This window comes from Dromiciops gliroides, chromosome 2 (assembly GCF_019393635.1).
Source record: "Dromiciops gliroides isolate mDroGli1 chromosome 2, mDroGli1.pri, whole genome shotgun sequence".
Classification (NCBI taxonomy): Eukaryota; Metazoa; Chordata; class Mammalia; order Microbiotheria; family Microbiotheriidae; genus Dromiciops; species Dromiciops gliroides.
This window is the reverse complement of record NC_057862.1, coordinates 361,356,961-361,374,591: the sequence shown is the minus strand read 5'-3', so window position 1 is coordinate 361,374,591 and position 17,631 is coordinate 361,356,961. Positions and strand designations below refer to the sequence as shown.

At 38.8% G+C, this 17,631-nt stretch overlaps 1 protein-coding gene across 4 annotated transcripts in view; it reads right to left on the bottom strand.

Moving 5' to 3' along the window:
* Window positions 1-17,631, bottom strand: part of PHF20 (PHD finger protein 20) — a 116,657-nt gene that overhangs the window by 22,433 nt on the left and 76,593 nt on the right. For all 4 annotated transcript variants that reach the window (XM_043981493.1, XM_043981496.1, XM_043981495.1 and 1 more), the window contains 2 exons: window positions 1,229-1,327; window positions 396-560 (listed from right to left, as the gene is read on the bottom strand). In XM_043981493.1, coding sequence (XP_043837428.1) covers window positions 396-560; window positions 1,229-1,327 — 264 coding nt within the window. The remainder of the gene's footprint in view (window positions 1-395; window positions 561-1,228; window positions 1,328-17,631) is intronic.

The window sequence follows — 17,631 nt, the reverse complement described above, 5'->3', positions numbered from 1 at the left end:
TGATTTGTTGTTGGAGTATTATAAAAAAACAAACCAGCTAAATTCAGCACAGTCACTTATATTAGTGCCATAGGCATTATAGAATCACACAATTTCAGAATTAAAAGGACATGCCTTGCTAGAAAATGGATGAAGCATTTTCTGGAAGATTTCCCTACTAAAGAAATGTGTCTGTCAACAAGGAGTTTGAGTAACCCCCAGTGAAGGTGCTTACATCTTCTAATGAAATAAACCCTCTTTAAGTCTGGATTCTGAGCAGCCTCAAAACAGCCTCCATGTTGCTGCCTGTAAAAGCTCAGATGGCTCAGAGGGTCTGGGCTCTTTACTGAGATAAGAGTATCCCCCATATTCATATTTCTCAGCCAAATGAATAGGACATATATGCTCATCCTTACCAGGTATTTTTCCTCTTTCTCGGTGATTTCCAGAATCAGAGCTATGGACCAATGTACTCAGGGGAGTACCAGATTTATTTGAGGAACTACACCTAGTAACAGCAAACAGCTTGGGAGACGAACACTCTTGGGAAACATCACTAGTATCTTCGCTGCAAGAGTATTCTGTAAGTAAAATAAGGAGTGAATGATGCTACACGGACATATAGAGCTGTACTGAATTTAAAAAGCAGCATGTACACAGTACAATTTGTGAACTACAGAATTTTGTGGTATAAACCTCAGTTACATAGAAAGATTTTCATCCAAAATACTTCTATTAGCCTTTTTTCACATCATAAAGGATCAGTTCTCTTTAAGGGTTGCTGAACCTGCCTGAGAATGAATCCCTATAACTTTGGGAGTATGAGAAGAACCAATCCCTCAAGAGCCAACCCTTTCTTTATGCACAAACGTAGGTAGCAAACAGTGCAATATGTAAAAATTTTGAGTATCCGCATTTTTATGTCAACATAAATCTAGATCAACTAATGTAAATTTCATCAGGAATAAACTTAAAATACTAACCAGGTCTCAGAACTAAAGGAGGAAAATCTCATCCACTATGGATTCTATAACCAGAATTAAGGACCATCTCAACATTCAGCTATGTGTTTGGACAGGACCTGATCAGATTACAGATTACAAAGACAGAGTGTCTCCTCACCTCCACAGAGACTAGGCAGCAACTTTGAATATACTGTCTAAACTTAAGAGGACTAAGGGAAAACCCACTCCCATATTCCACCCCTATATTTAATACAAACAACTTTTCCACAAGGGAAAAATATTACCAGGCTTAGATTTCTTTTTCTTTTTCTTTTTTTTCTTCGACTTTAATCTTACAAATTCTCTGAACTTCTTTTCTTTGTTCTTTTCCTTGTCTTTTACAGCTAGGAGAGAAAAAAATTTTAAGCATTATTTTAAATCTGACAAGTCTTTTGGCTTTTTATTCTCTGATCTCTGATTCTTATCTGTTCTTCCTACTACTGTTTGGGACACTAACCATCCTTTCTGATCATCTAAATGTGTAGCCTTGGTGTCACCCTCAATTCTTCATTCCCATTTACTCAACATATACAATCCATTGCCAAATCTTGAGATTTCTTTCTCCATAGCATCACCTTTCCCTTTTCTCCACTCACACAAGCTTGAAAGTTCAGGCCCTCTTCATCTCTCAAATAGGCCACTGAAAGAGTCTTCAAACTGGTCTCCCTGCCTCAACTATTTTGCCTACACCATTTACCCACGGATGCCAAGGTGATTTTTCTAAATAATGTCACCTCCTACTCAGTAAATTCCAGTGGCTCCCTTTAACCTCAGTGATTAAATATAAACTCTTTATTTTAGCAATCTCTAAAAACTTGCCCTCTTCCTATCTTTCCAGACTTCTTAGACATTATACTACTATACACACTCTAGAGTCCAGCCATACTGGCCTCAGACCTGAATCTCTTCTCTCCATGACTTTGTACTGGCTGTCTCCATGTCTAGAAAGCTCTTCCTCTTCATCTCTTCCTCTCAAAATCAGTGGCTTCCTTTAAAGCTCAGCTCAAGCACCATCTGTAGGAGGTCTTTCTCAAACCTCTCCCTGCCAGCCCCCCCCACCCCAATACCCATCTGCAGCTGATAGTGCCTTCCCCAAAAGGTTATGTTTCATCTACTTTGTATATATTGATTTATGTACATCTTGACACCTTGATTGTAATGTAAGCTCCCTGAGGCCAGGGACGATTTTTGCTTTTTCTTTATATACCTGGCACACAATAAGCATTTAACAAATGCTTATTGATTGATTGGTATTGTTAACTAATATGCAAACCCAAACAGCAGCAATTAAAACCAGGCCTTTCTGAGAATGCAACAGAATGCATTGACAGAAGGCAAGCTGGAAGAATGAGCAAACAACCCCCAAAAAACCCACACTCCAATCCCACCATAAAGAGCTATTATGGTGGTAGAGAAGCTTACAACACAAACCCCCAAAAAGAGAAAGACTCCAAAATATTTGCAAGTAAAGCTTCAGAGAAAACCCAGCTTGGGCATAAATTTAATTAAAATTCCAAGAAGAAATGAAGCAAGAGTTTTTTTAAAAACAGTTAAAAATATTTTTATAAATGAAATGTGAGCACTCGACGACATTTTTTGGAAAAGAAATGAGAGATATGGAAGAAAAAAATTGGAAAGGGAATTAACAGCTTGTCACAAAAGGTATAAAACCTTGCCAACATACTCCTTGAAAATTAGAATAGATCAAATAGAAGCAAAAGAGCTTATGAAACAATAGGATTAAAACAAAACAAAAAGCCTAAAAATAAAGAAAAAAATTTTAAGGTCTTACAGCAAAAACAAGTGGCCTAGAAAACAGACCAAGGAGACAAAATTTAATAATCACTGAACTCCTCTTTCCTCCTGTGTCCAAAGAGTGGCAAACCCAGCCACAACATGGTCACCATGAAGTAAAATGATCATGGGGGGAATGAAGAATACCTTTCTGCTCTTCCCTCTACTTTTAGACTCCCTCAATATGACTGGGAGTATTTGTATTGTTCTGCTTCATTTTGTCCTCAGTTTTAGCTGCTGATGTTGATCCCTACTGGACCAAAAGTTGAAGCCATGGCAAACTCAGAGCCAGGATTCTAGATGGAACACTGCAGTCAGCCCAGAAAGGAAGTCCCAAGAAGCCAGGGTGACCTGAGACTCAAGCTCGAGAGGGGTTTTGGACTTGGAATTAGGACTGAGGTTTATATGAACTGAGCTAAGATGTTTGTATGTTTGTATTATACCTTGGAGATAAATATTTCTTTCTTTTCTTTTCTTTTTTTTGGTTAGGCAATTGGGGTTAAGTGACTTGCCCGGGGTCACACAGCTAGTAAGTGTCAAGTGTCTGAGGCCGGATTTGAACTCAGGTCCTCCTGAATCCAGGGCCGGTGCTCTATCCACTGTACCACCTAGCTGCCTCGATAAATATTTCTTTGCCAAAGCTAATGTGATTATCAGTGGATAAATGGAACAAGAGTACCTCACATACACTTGAGGGAATAGTGTAAGTTACATTGATATAATTTTGCAAACTTTTCATTTTTTGATTGCTTGACTATTTAAGGATTGGCATTTCTGCATATAAGTATTGATATAGTGATACAGTCTACATTACTCAGTCATGTATACTAAGTTAAATGTAAGAAATCTGGCAAGGGCAACTAGGTGATGAAGTAGAGAGAGCACTGGGTCTCAAGTCAGGAAGACTATCTTCCTGAGTTCAAATCCAGCATCCCTCACTTACTAGCTGTGTGACACTGGAAAAGTCATTTAACCCTATTTGCCTCAATTCCCTCATCTGTAAAATGAGCTGGAGAAGAAAATGGCAAAACTCTAGTCTCTTTACCAAGAAAACCCCAAATGGATTGGGCAAAACTGAAATGTTTGAATAACAAGAAATCTAGAATCACAAGATTGCTACAAGATCACACACACACATACACACAAGCAATTAAACCAACCTAAACTATTTATTAGCCTTTTGTGAAAGCAAAATACCCAACATCTTCTTAGGATAGAATGCCTGTGTCTGAGATCCACAGGTAGCTGCCTTTCTTTGCTACACCTCTAATTGCTCCTATTTGTCTTTTTTGTCCTGATGAGTGTGAAATTCCATTTGGTTTATTCTAGAAGAAGCATGGATCCAGATCCATTCAGGGAATTTCTGCTCCTTTGGAGTAAGGACCCAGAGGAAATTGCCTGGACCTCTATGGAGGAATCACCTAAAGTACAAAGGGAGCCAGGGAGAATTCTGGTGTGCCCTGTGTAGAAAGAGATACATTTTGTTCAGACCTCAGTTAGGTGGTGCTGTGTCATGAGAAAATCATGGGTGAGTTTCTACCCAGGAAAATTTACTCTGAGAAAGGGGTAAGCCTCTAGTCAACGCCAACTCCCAAATCTCTGTGGGCAGAGCTCTAATTAATTTGTGGACCAGGTTTTTCTGTGAAATGGAAAGATAGTTTTCTTTCATCTGTTTTTTTCACTTTTGGGTAAAGAAAGGCCTTGCAAGGTAAAGGCTAAGCAAGCAGAAATATTTGATAAACTTTGTTTGTCTGTACATGTGGGATTGTATATATGATTGTATACAATCATATATCACTGGCTGTTTTGAAACTTGAGTGTATGACGCTGGAGAGCAAGTGAATGGAAATTGCTTCTGCCTCCCCAGAGACCACTAGAGAACTGTTCTGAATTTGGGAAAAGGACTCATGTTAAACAAAATGCACTAATTCATATGGCCTAACATGAAGACACCCTGCTTCCCTGAGTCCTATATTCATGACCCCTTACCAGATAGTTGATTTGAGTGTTGGAGTAACGGTGACCCTTGCAGCTAGGATTCTGGGTGTGATGTTGTAGACTGAAAGGAAAGTACTCATAAGCTAGGGTGCCTGAGGTTAGAGCCCAAATAGGGTCTTAAACTTGGAACTGGGACTGTGTTCTATAGTAAAGAACCAAGATAAGCTATTTGTATATTTGTTTTAGTTTCTTTGAAGTAAATATTTCTTTGTCAAAGCTAAAAAAAAATTATCAAGACCAAAAAAAAAAAGAATATATACATTATATTTCAAGAAGACTTAAAAGAAAACTTTCCAGATCTCTTAGAACCAAAGGGCAAAGTGGAAACTGAAATAATCTACCAGTCACCTCCTGAAAAAAATCCCAAAATTAAAACTCCCTGGAACATCACAGCCAAAGCTTCCAGGAAAAAGAAAAAAATACTTCAAGCAGCCAAAAAAGAATGAATTCAAGTACCAAGGAGCCACAATCAGAATCACACATGATTTCGCATCTACCACTATAAAGGAGCAAAGAACTTGGAATACAATATTCCAGAAGGCAAAGGATATGGGTTTACAGCCAAAGATAAATTTCCCAGCAAAACTTAGTATAATGCTACAGGGGAGAAAATCAACCTTTAATGAAACAGAGTACTTTCAAGCATTCCTAATGAAAAGATCAGAACTGTAGAGAAACTTTAATGTTCAAACACTGCAGTTAAAAAGAATATAAAAAAGTAAATATGAATGAACAAGGATAAAGTACTAAACAAAGATAAACTGCTCACATTCTAATATGGGGAGATGCTACATCCTATCATCCCCAGGGGTCATAGAGAGAGTTTAAAAGGCCTGGGAGAGATTCAGTTAAGTCTTGATGATCTTAAGAGAAGAATAGAAAGGGAGGGGAGGAGGACTACATGGGTTGGGGAGAATGGGGGAAGGAAAGGTTAAGGAAATTATCTCAAATAATCAGGGTGCACAAGTAGATATCTATACAAAAAAGGAGCAGGAGAAGGGAATGGCTGAATTGGTCAAAGGCGGAAAGAAAATATATCTCACTGAACAAGGAAATAGGAGAGAATGGGGTGAAGGGAGAAGAGAGAACTTGTAGAAGGATAGATTAAGGAAGAGATCAGTTCTAAGCAATATAAACTTGAAGGATATACAAAAGTATTTATAATTCTTTCTGAGGTAACAAAGAATGAAAATCTTTGGAGCTGCCCATAAATTAGGGAATGGATAAACAAGTAATGGCATATAAGTGTGATGGAATAATAATGTACTGATCTTATCAGCATAATGATCAACCTGAATTCCAGAAGACTAATGATGAAACATACTATCTACCTCTTGATAGAGATGAAGGTCACAGAATGACACAAATATTTTTGGAAATGGTCAATGTGGAAATTTGTTTTGATCAACTATATGTATTTGTAAAGGGTTGGATTTTTGAGCTGGCAAGGAACCTAGAGGTCATTTTATGGATATGGAACTGAGACCCAGAGAAGTTAGTTAAGTACTCAAAATCCCACAGGTACTAAGGAAGAGAACCTGAATTTTCAAACCTGGCCTCCTGGCTCCAGACTTATACCACCCCAAGCACTCTGCTTTTAATGGTCACTTACCACTTTATGGCAACTGATGTTCACTTGTAATCATCAAACACCAAAAAACTTTTCCCACTCAGTAACTTATAAATTTGTTCCACAATGTAGACATGGATTTATTGCAAAACTCATTTCTACAAAGGCCTCTATACTCCAGCTACAGAGCCTGGAAAGTATGAATCACAGATTTGAATTTTATTGTCAAGTACCTTTCCCTGATGAAAGCTTCCATGTCCAAAAGAGATTGTGGTCCTATTTCATGACTACATTTGTCACTTACCAAAAACCAAAAAAACCTATTTCATTTCCCTACTTTAAAGTCTATAATTTTTTTTGTTGTTCTACACCAGGAAATACAGGAGATCAAAATGACTGCTAGAGCATGAAGCAAAACTTCAGAAGTTAAAACACAGTCTGAATAGAGACACCACAAAGATAAATACTGGCCTGGGAAGAACTATTATTCTGTTTACGGCTAAACTTTTTTTGGGGGGGGGTGAGGCAATGAAGGTTAAGTGACTTGCCCAGGGTCACATAGCTATCAAGTGTCTGAGGTCACACTTAAACTCAGGCCTTCCTGAATCCAGGGCCAGTGCTTTATTCACTGCACTACCTAGCTGCCTCCAAGAACTATTATTCTGAACACAATCTTCCCATGATTGTTTATAATCTTTGTAAATCCAAACACAACTTGCAAAGATCTGCAATCTTTACCAAGTGGTGACCAAGGCATAAAGATAAAGACATAAAGATAGTGTTTCAGAACCTGTTGCTGTAAGAGAAGGCCTGTGCTTATAAGGCTGAGAATGACAATGATTCTTAATTAAATTAGTTAAAAAAAAAACCCAGCAACTCCAAGTGTGAGCAACAGAGTTCACTTAACAACCTGGAAAAAAAATATCAGCTCTATGTTTCAAGTTTACCCTGCTTAAAACCAGGAGATATACTATCTACGGCATTCACATGCTACAACCATGATGAATTTCCAGAGCCTCAAACAGAAAGAGAAATAAGGCATCAAACAGGGAGACCAACCCATATATTGTTTTCTTTGAAAAAATTATTTTTAAAAGTTGATCTAATTCCCCATTATTTAGAAGGCCAACTGAATAGCCACAAATGATGAGCTAAGGGGCCCAGGTACTAACTATATGAACTTACCAGGTATCAAACAATATACTCTTTCACATTGTATCATTACATGTTAAACAATATGCCCTTTCACGTTATAAAGTCCCCTCGGAGAGCAAAACATCCAAATTCTAACAGGGAATGATGGGGCTACCATGTACAAACAGGTCTGTAAAAGCCCTGTTGAGCCCAGCTGAAAAGATGTAGTGTTACAATACTAGCACTTGTATGGCTTGAAAGAGAAAACCTGCCTTCCAGACTGGCTAAGTTAGAGGAGGAGCCTATTCTTGGTAATAAGGGTACATCCTCCAGAACACCTAGCTCCTCCTCCACAGGAGCTCATATACAGTACTTTACAGCAGACAGATGAATGAGTATTTATTTTACAAACAGAGAAAATGTAATTAAAATATGTATTGCTTTAGCTCTTCTACCTAACTCTTGGGAGCAGTAGAATCATCTATCAAGTCACAGATGCTTGAATTTAATTCCTACAACTAGAAGAAAATGAAATCCTAGCCAAGCTCAAATAGGACATCCTCATGAAGACTTTCCTAACTTCACCCCATTTGCAATTTATTCACATTTATGCAAACAGTATTTTATTTATATGTCTGCTACACAATTAAACTCCATTTTGCACTAAAATTATGTGCTGTACTAGATTGTAAGCATCTGGAAGGTAGGAAATGTTACATTTATCTTTGTATCTCTACCAGAACAGAATACCAGGTCTAGAACATACTCGGCAATTACTAAGTATGCTCTGATTTAATCACTCTTGTTTTGGGGGTGTCATTTTTGTTTTGTTTTGTTTGCAGAGCAATGAGGGTTAAGTGATTTGCCGAGGGTCACATAGCTAGGCTAGTGTCAAGTGTCTGAGGCTGGATTTGAACTCGGGTCTCCCTGAATCCAGGGCCAGTGCTTTATCCATTGCTTCACCTAGCTGCCCCATGATTTAATAGCTCTTGTAAATATTAGTATAAGTTAACTTATGTAACCAAAAACAATACTAATGAAAAAACAATCACTATAATTCCAAAGGACTTGTGATTAAAAATGCTATCTACTTCTAGAGAGAAAACTGATAAACTCTTGAGTGCAGACAGAAGCATACTTTTTTTCACTTTATTTTTCTTGTGTTTTGGGGTTTTTTGGCAACATGGCTAATATGGAAATGTTTTATATGACTTCACATGTATGATAGATACCATATTGCCTGCCTTTTAAATGAACTGGGATGGGGTTTAGAGGAAGAGAATTTGAAATTCAAAAGTTTTTTAGATGAATGCTAAATATAAATTAATGAATAAATGATCACTATTGGAGGGAGGAGGACACAAAGACTCTAACCACGTGGGTATAACCTTCACATAAAAGAAACCCACACAGTATTAGAAATGGAAGGGGCCACAGAATATAGTGTCAAAGCTAGTAGAGAATCTTAGTGTTCATCTAATTCAAACCTTGCATTTTATAGGTGACAAAAATGAGAACTATATGCTGGTAAGTATTTGCCTAAGGTCATATAACTTGTTAGCAGCATCCTAGAACCAAGGGCATTTGAGTCCCCGTTAAAGGTGCTTCTACTATGCCTTCAGCTAGGCATGAAAATCAGAAAATAAGATCCACACTGTAAGTATTCCAGCTCTCCTTTGGTTAAAATATTCTGGACTGCAAGATCTCATCCAAAGCTGTATTTCCTATCTGTTATAGCTATTGCTCTGCAGAGAAAGCCATTTTACCATGAATCCAATTTCCGACCAGCAAATAAGAAACCAACTTTCCATGAACTAGGATCTGTGGTTAGAAGAGCTTAGGGCCAATTTTATAAGTATGGCTTAATGAGTATTTGCATACATCCTACTCCCAAAAAGAGAGAGAGAGAGGGAAAAGAAACCAGCTAAGGGTCTTTGCCCCAATGGCTGAAATTTTACCATTCCCTGGAGTAAGCAAAACAACATACACTTTAAGCTATTTTGGGTCATTTATACCTTAGAGTCAATTTGGTTTATCAATTTAGTCATTCCCCTGAGAAAGAGGAACACAAATTTTAAATTGAAAGAGAAATAGTCTGGGGCAGCCAGGTGGCACAGTGGATAAAGCACCAGCCCTGGATTCAGGAGGACCTGAGTTCAAATCCAGCCTCAGACACTTGACACTTACTAGCTGTGTGACCCTGGGCGAGTCACTTAACCCACCAAAAAAAAAGAAGAAGAAGAAGAAGAAAAGAAAAAAGAAAGAAAGAGAAATAGTCTAATCTAAGGCATTAATTGACAGCATGGGTACATGGGATGCCTAAGAAGCAGGAGAAGGTAATTGAGGGAGAAGGCAAAGAGTAAAGGGGGGACAGAAAAAGGAGTGTGTGTCATTTAAAACATGACTAATGTGGAAATTTGTTTAACATGATTATACATGTACAACCTATACTGGATTGCTTCCTGTCTTAGGGAGGGGGGAGAGAAATATGGAACTTAGAATCTGATAAAAATGAGTGTTGAAAATTATCTTTACATGTAATTGGAAAAAAAAAATTACATTTTTTTAAAAGTGTGTCATTAAAGGGGCAGCTAGATGGCGCAGTGGATAAAGCACTGGCCTTGGATTCAGGAGGACCTGAGTTCAAATCCAGCCTCAGACACTTGACACTTAACTAGCTGTGTGACCCTGGGCAAGTCACTTAACCCTCATTGCCCTGCAAAAACAAAACTAAAAGTGTGTCATTTAAATGTACAGAACACCCAATTTTTCCCCAGGGCCAAGCCATCTTCCTGGTTGATCAAACTGGAATTTTAATTCCCATAGATCTATCATATATCAGGAAACCTTGAACTTGAGTAGGAAAAAACCCAAAACCCACTCATGAACTTGGAGATGACACTATCTTGCAAAAAAAAACCCAAAAAACCACATAACAGGGAGCCAAGAAACCTGGATTCTAGTCTTATCTCTGTCAATAGCTATGTGACCTCCCCTTGCTAGACCTCATCTGAAAAATGAGTATGCTAAACTAGATGACTTCTGAGGTCCTTTCCCCCCTCTTCCAACTCTGAGATTCTATGATTCTTTGATTTGTGATATTCCTACCAATGAGATGGGAACTTACATGAATGGAGGTGTTGCTTCCAGTTGGCTGCTGATCTCTCCTTTCCTTCCAGGCTGCAAAGATCTCTGTTCTCCACCTGAGCGGGAATGGGAGAGATCAGGCTGTACCCCAACCAGGGGAAGTCCAGAGGCCTAGCGTGCCCAACTTGGCATGTTGCCCCAGAACTGATCCCCTTGTCCAAGGAAACAAAATAAAGTACATCTTGGTTTTAAAACATTTTTTTTTTCTTGAAGCATTTGATAATGCAGTACAGCTCAATGTGGTGAACAGAAGACACATTCTGTGTTCCATCAGAAAAGAGATCACCACAACAAAATTCTCCATGTAAATCAAAGGCATCTAAGCCCCAGCTCCTGGCCCACTTATTTCAAGTATTATTTAATATTTTACATTCCTTCATAATGAAAGAAACTATATGAGCTTTATATTTCCTTGGAATGGGATATGAACTTTATGCAATATTTTTAATAGTAGAAATCAAATTATAATTTTCCTTTGCTTAAACAAAATGACACAAGATAGTACAGAAAGAATCCAGTAAAGGCAAGGCTGAACTAACTCCATGGACAGCTGTTGGCTATTCAGATACATACAAAACAAACTGGGTAATCCTTTTATAAATATTTGTATACCTCACTGGTCTGAATACAGTCCACACCATTAAAATGAGATCTCTTTGAAAAAGAAATATATGTCTGTACACACTAAAAATTAACAGAGGTCATGGGCACACTCTGGATTTTTCATGGTGGATTAAGAAAAAAAGTAAAGCCCATCCTGAAGGCAAGAGCTATTTTCCCTAAGACTAGAATCCTCTACAATCACAGTGGATACAAGGACCTGTTTTTCTTTAATCACTGCAATTTAGGTTACAAGACCAATGTGTATAAGAAACATGTACTTTTATTGTTGGAGAATCATAGAATCTGAGAGTTGAACAATGAATGAATTCCTTTTACAACACCCATTCAATTCCACAAACATTTATGAAGCACCTACAATGACAGCCCTGACTCTGCCATCAGAGGACTACCTCAAGTGACCGAAGAAATACTATATATACCACAAAGCAACCCCCTCCACTGTTAGAAAGTCTTCCTCATATTGAGCTAAGTTCTATCTCCCTATAACTTTTACTCACCTATAACCTCTAGGGTTACACAAAACAATCTGCTTCCTCTTCCCAAGGACAGCTCTTCAATTACTTGAAGACATCTACCATGCCTCACTCCCCACCCCCTTTCTCCAGAGGATTCAAGGAAGAAAAGATCCCCACTCTCAAATACTTAACAAATAGCTAATTTGTTTTCTCTCCTTCAAAGGTAGAGGAAGTTTTGTAATTCATAAATTATTGCCGGTATGCAAAAGTAGGGTAGGGAGATGTTTCACTCTCTCCTAAACATGGGAAAGGAAGAGCTTACCTAAGTGCTCCCACCCTAAAGGAACTACAAGCTTTACTTTGGCCTAATGAGGTAGGCCGAGGGCAAAGCCTCAAATGATAAAATCTAAAATACTAGAGTTTGGGTTTTGTTGTTGTTGTTGTTGTTATCCTATTCTACACAGTGAGACATTTCCCAGCAGGCCCCTGAGCAGCAATGGTAACATGACAATCACTCCTTAAAAACCATTAACCTAGAGAAAACCAAACACAAACTCTCTTCTGGGAAACATAGGTCTCTCAGAGCTCATTCTTCCAATGTAAAGCTTTCTGACCCAGGGACAAAAAGGATGGCAAACTCTCACGGTGATTCCCAAGGTTTGGAATATTACCAGTACAGCACTACTCCTTCCCCATATCCCACCCTAGCCAAAAGGGCAGTCCTTGTTGCTTCTCCTTCAAGATGCCAAATATTCTAGTGGGATACAATATAATCTTTTACAGTTTTCTCAGCATGCTGCTGGCTTTGTACTATTGGCAATTGGGTGGGCTCCACACTTATCCCACAAATATCTTTTAACAGTAGAAAAAGCATTGGCTTTGGCCTCAGATTTTTCCATAAAATTAACTATTCATAAGGCCAAAAGCTTTTAGTGCCTTCCTTCTTTTACTTAAAACATGTTGCTTCCTACCCTCTTTAAATTCTTTCTTTGCTAAGTGACCTTGGGCAAGTGCCAATATCTTTGGACCTTGGTTTTTTTATCTTTAAAATGAAAGAGTTGGCTCAATGACTTTAAAGGTCCCTTTCAGGGGCAGATCCATGGCACTTGGAGTTTAAAAGTCACTGCAAGGGGCGGCTAGGTGGCGCAGTGGATAAAGCACCGGCCCTGGATTCAGGAGGACCTGAGTTCAAATCCGGCCTCAGACACTTGACACTTACTAGCTGTGTGACCCTGGGCAAGTCACTTAACCCCCACTGCCTCACCAAAAAAAAAAAAAAAAAGTCACTGCAAGTAGGCTTTTTTTCTAATTGCCCACCTAGTCTAAAGAAGACTTAATTGTCATTGCATCCGGCAAATGAAGTCTAGAAACAAAGCAGTCCTGGTCCTCTAACTTTTTTTTTTTTTTTTGCGGGGCAATGGGGGTTAAGTGACTTGCCCAGGGTCACACAGCTAGTAAGTGTCAAGTGTCTGAGGCCGGATTTGAACTCAGGTACTCCTGAATCCTGAATGCTTTATCCACTGTGCCACCTAGCCGCCCCCGTCCTCTAACTTGACCCAGACTGACTTCCCTCCTTCCTCCATGAACAAAAGGCATTATAGATTAGTTAGGTGGCATACTGGACAAAGCACCAGCCCTGGACCCAGGAGGCCACAAGCCCAAATCCAGCCCCAGACATAAGACACCCCACCCTGTCGGCCCTACAAGGAACAAAACATAAATGCTTTACAGATATTATCCCTTCATATTCAGTTCAGCCCTATCTTCTTTGAATTTCTTACTGAGATAGTTCTTATGTTTACAAAGTATTATCTTCCCATGTAGGAATGTAAACAGTTTGTTCTTTTAATATGCCTCATGAAGTTTTTTTCCTGTTTACCTTTTTATGCTTCTCCAGGATCTTGTATTTGAAAGTCAAATTTTCTATTCAGTTCAGGTCTTTTCATCACAAATGCTTGAACGACCTCTTTCTCATTGAAATCCCATTTCTGCCTCTGAAAAATTATACTCAGTTTTGCTGGGTATGTGATTTTTGGCTAAAGTCCCAGTTCCTTTGCCTTCTGGAATATCATATCCCATGCCCTCCAATCCTTTAATGTAGAAGCTCCTAGATCTTGATTTATCCTTATTAGAGCTCCACAGTATTTGAATTTCTTTTTTCTAGCTGCTTGCAGTATTTTCTTTTGACCCGGGAGTTCTAGAATTTGGCTATAATATTCCTGGAGGTTTTCCTTTTGGGATCTCTTTCAGGAGGTGATCGGTGGATTCTTTCAATTTCTATTTTAGCTTCTGCTTCTAGAATATCAGGGTAATTTTCCCTCACAATCTCTTGGAAGTGTAGGAGGAATAAACTGGGGGAGGGAAAAGGGGAGAGATGGTCTGGGGAGAGGTAGTTCACATGAAGGAAACAAGAAGAAAGATTATGGAGGAGAGTAGAAGAGGGGGAAGGAGTTGAGGAGTGAGTGAACCTTAATATCATCAGAATTGGCTCAAAGAAGGACTAACATACATACTCAAGTAGGTATAGTAATATATTTTTTCCCTGGGAGGGGGAGAAAAGGGGGGGAGAAGGGAAGGAGGAAAGGGCAGATTTGGGGAGAGAGCAGTAAAAAGCAAAACACTTTCAAGGAGGATGAAGATGTTCTGCATTACTGCACCAGTATGACATACTGAATTGCTTGATCTCATAGGGAGGGTTGAGGAGGGAGGGAGGAAGAAAAATCTAGAACACAGAATTAGCTCAGGGATCCTGATCTCATTGGAGTGGGCTCATGGAGGGAACAGCTTTCATACCAAATTGGGAGGAGCAATCTATTTAACCCTGCAGGAAAATAGGAGGGGAAGAGGATAAGGAAGGAAGGGCAAAAAAGGGAGTGTAGAATGAGGGAGAGGATAGTCAGAAGTAAAACACCTCTGAGGAGGAATAGGTAAAAAGAAGAGTAAATGTCATGGGAAGGGAGTGGGATAGAGGGAAATAGTTATGATGATTGATTATATTGCCAAAATGTATAGTACCTACTTTGCTGGGCTTTTATGAAGAAAACTCTGTCAAGCTTAAGGGACTATATAAAGGTTATGATGAACAGGATACTATCAGAAAAACCTGGAAAGACCTACATGAACTGAAGCAGAGTGAAATGTACTGTATACAAAATAACAGCAATAGTGGGGGATGATCTGCTAGGAAGCATGTGGTTATTATCAGCAAGGAAATGATCCAATATAACCATGAAAGACTTATGAAGATTGCAGCCCATCTGCAGAGAAAGAACTGATAGTATCTGAAAACAGATGGAAACACATTTAAATTTTTTTTTTCATTTCCTCTTTGACAATTCCTTAATCTGAAGTTTTGGGTTTTTTGGACTGTTTTCTCTCACAACTAGCTAATATGGGAATTTTTCCATGACTACTCATGTATAACTTATTTTGAATTGCTTGAGTTCTTGTGGGTGGGGGGTAGGAATGGAGGGGGGAAGAGAAATTGGAACACAAAGTTTTTTTAAAATTGATGTTAAAATGTTGTCTTTACATATATTTTGGAAAATAAAATTCTATTCAAAACTCATTTCTTAATCTTTCAGATAAAGTGATTTTCCATAAGATTACCTATTCAGGAGGCCAGAAGCTTTTAGTTACCCTCCTCCTTTTTTTACTTCAAACACATGGCTTCCTACCCTCTTTAAATTCTCTAAGCAGCCAGATTCACCTTATTTCAATGTCTAAGGTCTAAAATGGAAAAGTCCCAAGGAAAAGGAACTTTTCTCAAGCACTTAAGATAGCTTCTTCTCACAAACAAGCCCACATTGTCTTTCATCAACAAGATATGCATTCACTGATGATCTGCATTTAGATCTGGCAGGGACTGAAGTAGGAGGAAGAGAAATGAACTAAAAAGAATTTTTAAAATAAAGAGTATACTTCATTTTCATTTTACACAAGAGGAAAAGACCAAGGAGGAAAAAAAGACTGGAGAGGAAGTAAGGAGTGGGAAGGTTCTACAATTTTGTTATTTAGTATGTATTTTCATGTAGTAAAAGTATGTTTTGAAAAGGTGGGGGAGAAGCCTCCAGGTTTGTGATTTCATCATTGAAGAAAACTTCCCTCACAGTCCAGCAGTGAAAATTAGCATATTATCAGTCATTTATAGTCTTAGAGAATTATCTAAGGGAGGGACAGTTTAAGTGATTTGTACATAATCTTACAACTATTGTGTAAGAAGCAGGACCTGAACCCAGTTCTTCCAGATTCCAAAGTCAGTCCTCTGACCACTATGCAACTCTACCTGTGCAGAATACAATAACAAACTGATCATACAACTAAAAAAAAGAGAATGAGTCACTACTCTTCCCTTCAAAAAAGTGTTATGAGGTGCAGAGCACCCCAGAAATTCTCTGGGGCACATCAAGGACTCTTCTCCTTGAGAAACTAAAACAAAGGACAGATACACCTAAAGAGATAAGTGGAACCAAATTGGACTGAGCTAGCTTTGGAATCTCCACCCTTCATTCTGATTTCCCTTACCCCTGGGGAGATAAATTTGGGTGTGGCTGCAGCCTTTGTGTCCTGAAGAGATCCATAACCACCCCTCACCCTCTAGTCACCACCAGTGGGAGATGGTCCACCCTCACTAAAGGAACTTTCCACAGGCAGATGGTCCACCCCCATCAACCCCCTATAAAAGTCTCCTGCTCGAGGAGATTGGTACCTCAGCGCCACGTGCTTTGTGCCTATCTCCCTATGAGAAGTCCAAGGATTTCTTTCATGGTTTCCCTTCCCCACCCCTTCCCTTCCCTTGCCCCTAAATAAACTACCATCTTAGTCTCACTGCTTTTGTGTGCAAGAGGGTGTAATTCTTTAAAGATGAATTCCTAAGAACCCCAACCCCCAACCCTAATCCAGACCCCCATTTCCTCCATATCAAAAGTAAACATCACTCAGCAAATGATCTTTTTTTAAAAAACTAAGCAATGTGCACTTATTTCTAAGTAAATTTAAAAGACAGAAATAAATCTAAGACCATCTTTAATCAAATTTAAACAAGTTTAAATCAAAAAGTCAGAGAATGCCACCAAACTGAACACTATTCCAAATTCTTTTCTATCCAGAAGATAAGGTGTTTAGAAATTCTATTAGGAAGAAAAATCCCCACAAGACCCTAGTAACAGGGGCCTGACTTCACCTAACTCAAAAGATGGAGGTTAGAGGGAAAATAAACAGGAGAAAAGTAGTAGTAAGAGGAAGAGGGTGAGGAGAAGAAAAGCAGCTGAGGAAGAGCATCCCCAGCAGGCTCAGAAGATCCGCACCCACCCACCCCACCTCAGGGGCACTGCCTGGGCTATTTCAGAAGGTTCTATGAACTTAACACAGGCTATCAGGAAACTACAACTGATTCTTCTATGCTAAAATACTTAAAAAAAAATTGACTACACAACTCTCAGAATAGGAGGGAGCTCATTTCAAATAAAACAACATTGGCAGATAATTTTGTATACAGCAATTCCTGTAAAAGAAAGGCCCAACTAGGACAACTCAGTAAAACTATATATAAAATCTTAGCATAGCTGGGATCACTGGTGTATTATTCCTCATCCTAACAGACCTTTTAACATCTGAAAGATGACAGAAGCAGAGAAGACACTCTTTTCTGCAAAGAGTTCATAGTGTCATGTAGGAAATGCTTCAGGAGGGATTTACAACAAACAAAAATCCACCTAATTTACTAAGCACATGTATGTAAGACACTGTGCTAGCCTGGGAAGCACTTACACAGCCTGCAGAAAGATTTAAGGTTGATGGGAATTTCTCAACAAAAAATGTAATATATTTGTAGAAGAAACAAAGCACAGGTATCAGTTCCAGAGCTTTAAAAATTATTTGGTGAAATAATTTAGTTGACTAAATTGAAGTGGGGAGATGGGTTTAA